At 55.4% G+C, this 8,862-nt stretch overlaps 1 protein-coding gene across 2 annotated transcripts in view; it reads left to right on the forward strand.

The window, feature by feature from the left end:
• Positions 1-6,865, forward strand: part of LOC138434747 (SPOC domain-containing protein 1-like) — an 8,342-nt gene extending 1,477 nt beyond the window's left edge. Inside the window, exons 3-9 of one of the 2 annotated variants that reach the window (XM_069579493.1) lie at positions 625-750; positions 3,105-3,216; positions 3,432-3,582; positions 3,897-4,032; positions 4,552-4,641; positions 4,928-5,114; positions 6,029-6,865. In XM_069579493.1, coding sequence (XP_069435594.1) covers positions 625-750; positions 3,105-3,216; positions 3,432-3,582; positions 3,897-4,032; positions 4,552-4,641; positions 4,928-5,114; positions 6,029-6,696 — 1,470 coding nt within the window. In that variant the 3' untranslated portion in view covers positions 6,697-6,865. Of the gene's footprint in view, positions 1-624; positions 751-3,104; positions 3,217-3,431; positions 3,584-3,882; positions 4,033-4,551; positions 4,642-4,927; positions 5,115-6,028 lie in introns of both variants that reach the window. The other variant, XM_069579494.1, reaches the window with a different exon arrangement.
• Positions 6,866-8,862: the final 1,997 nt, after the last annotated feature.

Raw genomic sequence — 8,862 nt, forward strand, 5'->3', positions numbered from 1 at the left:
GGGAGGACTGGGCTTCTGTTCTCCAGGGGTTGTTAGAAAGGGACAGGCAGGCTTTCCAGAAACATTTCAGATAGGATGACATTGATCAACAATAAGGATCACAAGGAGCAAATACTATGAACTAGACTCTAGGGTAAGCACTCTATATAAGCTGTTTAATATGACAATCTTAATTTCATTTCTAAAGAACAGATCAACTGAAGCTTAGAGCCACGAAGGGCTTGCCCAAGGGCACACCACATTGTGGGTTTTTATTAGTGGCAGCTGGTGGGCCGGCGGCTCTGCTTTCTCGACAACACCACACACTCTTTTCCAGGACAGAGAGTGGGTGGGATACCGTCTGGGGCGGGTTTGACTTGTGGGAGGAGCAAAGTTCAGGAAGGCTTCCTGGGGGAGGCAGGGTTTGAGTTGGAGGGTAAATGAGTGGACTGTGGAAAGGTAGGGCAGTTGGTGGAGGTCTGCCCAGGTTAGGGAGCTGCAGAAGCAGAGGTGTGGATGAAGGGAACCGGCTGGCATGGCAGGGGAGCGACAGTGGAGGGACCTTGGAGGAGGAAATGGAGCACGTGGGCTCCTGGTGGCCAGAGCCCCCAACCCCAGCTGAGCAGGGCCTGCCCCCTCTACCAGGGCCTGGAGATCATTGAGCAGCTGCAGAAGGAGCCGCGTAGCCTCCCGGCCTCCAAGCTGACCCATAAGGGGGAAGTCGAGATCCTGCGGGACATGGACCAGACGCTGACCTTGGAGGACCTGGTGGTAAGTGGGAGCCTGACCTGGTGGTTGCCAGGCAGGGCCTGTGCCCACGGGCCCAGCCCTCACCTCCCCAGCCGTGTGGCCGTGGGCAAGGCACCTGACTGCGCTGAGGCCCAGGGTTGTCGCTGTAAACCGGAGTTGGTTGCTGCACAGGGTCTGGGTCCCGACACCTTCTCAGTGCTGCTCCCCCGCCTTTTGGCCTAACCCGACGTGTGGAGTAGTGAGTCCCGTCTCTGCAGTTCCCTCCAACCTCAGGCACTCCGACCACATCCCAGGTTGGGAAGCAGGAGGGCCACGCTGTTTGAGGCAGTGACTTTTGGGAATGTTAAGGAGCAGAGGCTTACTCTGTTCCGCAAAAGGACCGAGGTTGCTCCAGCAGGGAGCTGCGTGGAGTCCTGGCCATCTGTGCAGCATGTCCTTCTGTCCCCTGGGGTCTGCCCCATCCTCGTGCCCATCCTGCTCCTTCACCCCCTCGGCTCCTCCATCTTGCACTTGGCCCAGCAGGCTGGAGCAGCCCTCCAATCAATGAATCCATCCAATCCATTGTCAGCCTCCTGCAGCCAATTGGAGCGCCTCCTTGGCTCACTTCAGTCACTCCCAGGAGAAGGCTGCTTTGGCTTTGGTTGGGTGTTCCATGGATTGGATGTTCATCCTGGTCTAATCAGTTGTGTGTCCAGGATAGGGGAGTGTTGGGCAGGTCCCTTGAGCCATGTTTCCTGGGGAAACGGCCGTGACCATGACCCACAGAAATCCCTACTCTTCTGTACCAGTATCCAAGCCAACAACCAGAATTGCTGGCGGTGCAGAGAAGAGCCCTGAGGGGGTCTGGCTGCTCCCCAACCCAAGCCAATCTGCATTCCCTGAGAAAGGTGAATGCAAATGTAGGGGGAGGAGCCAGAGACAGATGGGTAGAGAGAGTGGTTGGAGAGTAGGGGAGGGGAAGATGACACAGAATAGCAGTCCCTCCGGTTGAACACCTACTATGCACCCCTTTTACAAGCAGTGCCTCATTCAGACCTCACGATGAGTGAGATGGGTGAGGCACCTCAAATCCAAGGTCGCTTAGTTGGCAGTGGGGGAGACTGGCACCCAGGCTGTCTGACTCCAAAGCTTGAGCCTTGTCCACTGCTCTAGAGGTGGTTTTAAGGGAAAAGTAAGTTTCAAGATCTTTTCAAATCTTCCTAAAGAAATGTTTGCTCTGTGTTTAAAGCTGGTTCTATTGTAAGGTAAAAGGCTGATTTAGCAATGAGCATTAGGACTTTAAAAATGTTCATTCTCCCCGATTCTGTCATCTGCTTATGAGAACTCATCCTAAGGAGGTAAATTGAAAGTTTAGGAAAATACTTTCTGCTCAAAGATGTCCTCAGTGTTATCTGTACTAGTGAAAGCCTGGGCATGACCCAGTTGTCATTCAACAGTGTAACAGCGGTGATGCACACACTCCAGTCCACCCCATGAGTGCGGTGTCTATAGGGACCATGTAACATGGTAGATGCCTCTGCTGGGGTTCATGGACAAAATGAAAAGACAAGCTTGCATGTATAATCCCAGCTCCTTTTTTTTTTTTTTAAAGTTATTTATTGACGTATTTGGCTGTGTCAGGTCTTAGCTGCAGCCCTAGGGATCTTCGTTACAGCCTGCCTGCTTCTCTGGTTGTGGTGTGCGGGCTTAGTTGCCCCGTGTCATGTAGGATATTAGTTCTCCTACTAGGGATTAAACCCACATCCCCTGTACTGCAAGGCAGATTGTTAACCATTGGACCACCAGGGAAATCCCCCAGCTCTTTTAGCAAAAGGATTCCCAAAACTCTGGGTACAGATAAGCTATTATAAAGGAATACCCAAAATATCAGCAGTTGCTTCTGAGTGGTGAGACAAGGAGTGATTTTTTTTTTTTCAAATTCTCCATGTTTTCTAAATTTTTTGTAACAAGTTCGTGGTACCTTTTGTTATTAAAGAACGTATTGGGCTGACGTGGTCTGGGACTTTCTGGCCAGCATCCGCCCAGCTGAGGCCAAGGTAACCGCCTAGCCGTGAGAACCACCTCTCCTCCTAGCACTGTCCCCCCAGCCCTGAGCTCTCTTCTGCTCCAGCTAGCCGAGGCCTGGTTTACAGTATCCGGGTCCAGTTCCCCCTGTGACTGCAGAGCTACTGTGTGACCCTAGGCAAGTCCCTCTGTTCCCACCTCTGGAAAATGGGGACACTCTTCCTTACACGGCTCTCAGAGATTCAGATGAGACCAGGCGTGTTTATTTAGAAACATAAAACCACATTGCTGAGGCCCCCATATAACAGGAGGCCTCCTGACTCCCCGGCCACCTCCCCAGCCCACCCCCTCTCTCCTCTTGTGCCTCCCAGGGACCCATGGTGCCCGTAGATGGCGGCCCCCTGGCCCTGCCCGCCACATCGAGGGAGAGCACGGAGCAGCACGAGCACCACTTCCTAGACCCCAGCTGCCGCATCTGCACAGGTCGGGGGAGACCCAGGAGGGGCGCAGGGGCGGCGGGCAGGCCCGGACTGGCGTGGGCTTCAGCAGCAACATGGATTCATGACTTGGGGCAATGGTGGCAGGGTGTCCCAGGTCACCTCGAAAAGGGCTTGGTTCAAACCCAGTTTGTAATGCCCTGGGCTGGCTGCAGCCTAGCTGCTGGCTTCCATTTCAGCTCCTGCCTCTGCTCTTTGCAGACTGGAAGCCCTCACGTGAGCAGCCAGGCTCCCTCAAAGCTGCAAGGAGGATGCGGCATGATGCTTTCCAGAGAGGCCCAAGCCAGGTTCCTGTGTCCTTTCCAGATATGCCCCAAAACAAGGAGAAGCCTCTAGCAGCGCGCAAGGACAGGTGTGGGGAAGTGGGCAAGGAGGTGGGCAACCCAGCAGGGTGGGTAGGCGAGGCACCCACTAGGGCAGCAGACAAAGCCTGGGCTTTTCCATATGGCCTTAGGCAAATCTTGCCTCTTGTGTGGGCCTCAGTTTGCCCATCTGTGCAATGGAACTAATCACCCCACCTACTGGTCTCCGCCTTGTAAGGCCTTACTTGGACCAGTGTTCCAGCACCCACTGGAGTCACAGGACCTTCTCTGAAAACTAAGGAGCTGCCGGGGAAGCCCTGATGACCTGTTCTCCTTGGCCCTGTCTCTCTGTCCCTCCTTCTAGGCTCCAGATGCCTGCTGGGCCCACAAAGGCCCTGCCCAGCCAGGTGCCCTGGGAAGGATCTTTGGACATGTTCTGCATCAAGCGGTTCCGGGTCAGGGCCCAGCTGGTCTCAGGACACAGCTGTCGCCTCATCCAGGTACTCCTGCCCTGGTCTCTGGGGACTCCCTCGCACACTAACCAGCCCCCTCAGCTACACACACCACCATTCATTCATTGACACACTCATCATTCTGAAACAAATCATTGGCACCCTCTCTGTGCTTGGCCCCATGCTAGGCATAGGGGCAAATGAGATGCCAGCTGCACTTCACACATGGGCAAAGGACTCCCTGTAACCCAAAGCATAAAGCAGGAAGGACCCAGGACAAGGTCTGGTGTTTCCTGGTTCAGAGGAAACCAGGAATGAGCGAGTGATCAGCTGAAACATTGGATGAGGGGTTTAAGGAGGGAGTTAGGGGTTTCTGAGAAGTTGCAGATTGGCCAGGACAGGCTGTAGGCCTCCAGGAGTAATTAGGGCCCCAACAACCAGGGGGGCTCTGATCGACTGCCTGCCCGTCCTCTTGGCCACAGGCTGTGACTTCGGGTAGCTGGTCCTGAGTCTGCCCTAAGTGGGTGGGAAGCTGGGAGGCTGACTGGCAGTCTTACCTGCCTGCAGGCCCTGCCCCAGGTGATCCGCTCTGCAAGCTGCATCGCCCCTGATGCTGTCTGGGACTTTCTGGCCAGCATCTGCCCAGCTGAGGCCAAGGTAACCACCCCGCCACGAGAACCACCTCTCCTCCTAGCACTTTCCCCCAGCCCTGAGCTTTCTTTTGCTCCAACTCTGGAGCAGAGACCTGATTTAAGATATCTGGGTCCAGTTCCCCCCCAGTGACTGAAGACCTCCTGTATGACCCTGGGCAAGTCCCTCTCTTCCCACCTCTGAAAAATGGGGACACTTCCTCACATGGCTCTCAGAGGTTGACATGAGACCAGGCGTGTTCATAGGAGTAAAGCATGACTGTTGCTAAATCTGCTCCTTCCTGCAACCACAGGACGTTTGCGTGGTCAGACTGTGCCCACGGAGCTCTCGGGACACCCAGAGCTGCCACCTGCTGTACTCCTACCTCAATATCAAGCAGCGCCACGCCTTGGCAGCCATGGGGCAGGTGAAGCTGGTCCTGCTGCCCCTGCCTGCCTTCCAGCCCCTGCCCTCCAGGCTGCGCTCTCTTGGAGGTCCAGGTGAGTGCCCGATGCCTGTCCCACACCCTGCCTCCCCTCACTTGGTGGCCAGATGGGCGTTGCTGACATAGTCACCCCATTTCTGTGGAGGCAGGCACGTCTCAGCAGGGAACTCCTGGGACAGGCACATGTGAGAACAGACTGGTACACTGCCTAGTATGTGCCAGACAGCGTTCATATCAAGTCAGTCAGTCCTCAGCATTACTCTATCAGAATGGTACTATTAGTTTCTTCATTTCATAGATGAGGAAACTGAGGTAGGGAGAAAGCAAGTGACTTGTCTAGAGTCACAGAGTCAGTCAGTAGCAGAAACTGGGCTCCTAGCCACCACTTAGACAGCCTCTCCAATAAGGCTGATAAGAAACTCACTGGCCATTCACGGTGGACTCAAACACGGCAGAGCAGAGGCAGGAACCAGAAATAATCGGCTGAAAGCCAGGCCTAAATAAAAGAGAAAGGAGAGAGATTCTTACCACAGCTGTCCTGGGCCCTACCACAGCTGTCCTGGGCCAGGCTTGGCTTTTGTGCATGGATAGCCTCCAGGGCGTGACTCCAGGAAAGCATGGTTGGGGGCAAGGGGGTGGGGTGGAATCAAGGAGTGGGATGTGCCTATTCCTGAGCAGAGGGTTTGATGTTCCTGGGCTGCCTGATCTGGGGACTGTACGGTAGAATCACAGTCTGGAGATCAAACTATCCATGCCTCATTCTCAGCCAGTGAACCCGTTCTCTCATCATGAGAGCATCTTAAACCCTTCTACTTACTTTTCTCAGCCCCTCATGGGCCCCATCTTACTGCTGGAAAGCTCTCTTGGGGTCTAAGCTGTAGACCTCTTGGCCACAGACAGAATGCAGTTTCTGGGGGCTGTGAGTTCTCTCTGTGCAGGCCTTTGGTCTCTTCCCCCATCTTTCTCCAGGCCTGGAAGCCACTCACTCAAGCCTGTTGCTGGCTGTGCTGCTCCCACAAACAGGGCTTCCGGCCATGGCAGGATCTGGTGCCTTGAGGGGGAAGGTTCACAAAATGGTCTCCTTCAACAGAAAAGTGGAGATGAGATACTACCAGCCAGAGGACAAGGGACCACATGTGGCCCTGAAGGGCTCCGCTCCCCCAGGGGGTGCCGTGCAGCAGAGCCAGGGCAAAGACAGCCTGGCTCCAAGGGGAATTTGTGCTTGGCAAAGACCACCCAGAGGCAGGGGGAGTCTGTGGGGAGAGCCTGAGACCCGGCAGGGTCCTGGGCGAGGGCCATGGCCTCCAAAACCAGGCTGGTGCCAGTCCTGGCATCCCTATTCAGCATTACCAGTTGGCCATGACCAGCACCGCCACAGGGCTTCCTGTCCCAACCAAGCCCTGCTCCAGCATCTCGAATCCCTGGTGGCCATGACCCAGCAGCTCCAAGCCTCACTGATGTCCCCAGGACAGGAGGAACTTTCCCAACCCCCCGCTCAGCCTCCCACAGTCCCTGGGACTCTTGGCCTTCTCTGCCAGCCCCCTGCAGCTCCAGAGCCCCCTGGCCCAGCCCTGGACTCCTCTTTGGGCCCTACAGATGGAGCTGGCACTGATAGTCCCCTTCCTGGAGAGACCTGACCCTCATTACTCATAGAAGAGGGGTTTTAATTCCCCCATCAGTGCTGAACTCTTAAGTGTTCCAGGGAGAGCAACAGGGATATAGGAAGGAGAGGGTTAGCTGTTTACGTTTGCTGTTCTATTTGCTTGGTGTTGATTTTTGGTTTAATAAAGAATTTGGCAAAGTTGAGACTACATCTGCTGGCTGGACAGGAGGGACCCTGGGACTGGCCCTGTGTGGGTTGGGGTGGGTGTATCTGGAAGATTGTGTGCACAGGTATGGCAGAGCTAAAGTGCTAGGGATGGAGGGGCGGGGCACCTTTGAGTATCTGAGGCCCAGGGCCATCCCTGTGCGCCAGGGTTCACCTGTTGCCATGGTGGGCTCTGGAAACATTTTAATAAGTATTTTGAACTGGATGGAAGAAGTAGTGATGGGAGAGAGGGCAGCTCTAGGTTGGGGAGAGAGAAAGAAATGAGGGTTTTTGAAAGGGCATAGACACTTAAAGATTGTTAGGGAGAGGAGGAGAACAAGTTGCAGGGGTTTCTTAATTTTTCAGTTACCAAGGTTTTCCCCTTTGGGTAGCTGGAGGTCACCACCATAATCCCCATGTCTCTGTTTCTGTGCGTATCTGAGGGTCTCTGTGTGTCTAGTGCTGTGGGCATGTGTGTGCGTTTGATTCTGTGTCTGTGGGTCTCTGATGTCTCTTCTTTGTTCCTCTTGCCAGCCCCCAGGGACTGATACTGGAGACAAACCAAGGGTCTTGGTTTGGGATGTGGACTCTCAGGGTGGGTTTGGAGGCTGTTGTTAGGGCGGGATGGTGTTGCTTTGTTTGGGGGCTAGGGTGAGCTCCTAACAGCAGCTGCAGTTGTAAGGTATCTGAGTGTGTGTGCACCTCCAGAGAGCAGCATAGGAACTAACTGCCTCCTGGCTGCCTAACTCAGGGTCCGGAAGCAGGGCTAGCATTGGAGGAGAGAACTTGCGGCAGGACGCCAGCCTTACCCCCGCTGCTTCGGCTTGAAGGGTTGTACCACTTCCCACCGGTTGTCTACCTTCGTTGCCCTGGGCTGGGAACACTGGGACAGTAGTTGGGGGTGTACCACCTGTCTGCCCCACGAGCTCTGCTGCTGCCCTACTCGCGATCGACAGCAGAGGGGGCCCTAGACCTTGGGATGGAGGTCGGGGCTGGCAGGACTGGAGGCCCAGCTGGGGGAGGGACAAAGTGTGGGAATTTAGCGGCAGGGATTGGAAGCACGTGCGGGGGTAGGGTGGGACAGTGGGAACTGGATTGATGAACGGGGGAGGGGGCAGGGTTCCGAGGGCCTTGTCTGGGCCTCCGTCTTGTATGCAAATTACGCAAATTACCATGCAACCTGCGGCTGGATGCTGACTCGGCAGCAACTTGGGTCATTATTTTAATACAAGGCAGTAAGGGGACGGCTGTGCGCCCCCTCTCAAGGCCCAGGGCTTCCTCTCAGGAAAACAGGAGAGCGTTTGCTGCTTTCCCAAGCACTCAAGGAAGAAGCAGCTCCGTACTCTGGACTGAAACTTCCTTTCGGAGCGTCAGTTTTCCCTTCTGTAAAAGGGAGTGATAATGCGGCCCTCTGGCACCTTGCGCCGCGGAGAGGACTATAGGTGATCCCGTAAATCCTCAGGCTGCCTCGAGGTCTGGACAGCAAAACCTTCACCCACCTTTTGGCCGAAGTCCACAGCCCCTTGCCTTTTCTTTGGCAGAGATGGCCAGAAGCGCGGATAAGACGAGCTGTTACTAGGGGGCGTGGCCGGAGGTTGCTGGGCTCGGGGTTGCCAAGCGACGCTGGGCGGGGCTCACGTTGCTAGGCCGGAGTAGGAGTCGCCACCGCGGACATGAAGAGGCCCCTAGCTCCCCTCGGTTTTAGTAGAGGGCGGCCGAAGGCCGTGCTGTCCCGAGATTTTCTCTGGGCTTCTGCTTCCCCCAGGCAGAACGCCTTCTCTGAGGGTCCTTCCGGTCACACCCTCTGAGACTCCGCGAACCTCTGGGCCCTGGAGTGAGGAACCCCGGGTCTTTGTGCACGTGTCTATGCGTTTGCTTGTGCAGTAGAGGGAACGGGGGTGGGGGTGGGGGGGGGTCGCTTTTGGGTTTCTATAGCAACCGCTCCAGTGTCACCCCAATGCTCCCGAAGATTTGAGCGGTTGCTTGTGCAAATTTA

The sequence above is a fragment of the Ovis canadensis genome, chromosome 2 (assembly GCF_042477335.2).
Source record: "Ovis canadensis isolate MfBH-ARS-UI-01 breed Bighorn chromosome 2, ARS-UI_OviCan_v2, whole genome shotgun sequence".
Classification (NCBI taxonomy): Eukaryota; Metazoa; Chordata; class Mammalia; order Artiodactyla; family Bovidae; genus Ovis; species Ovis canadensis.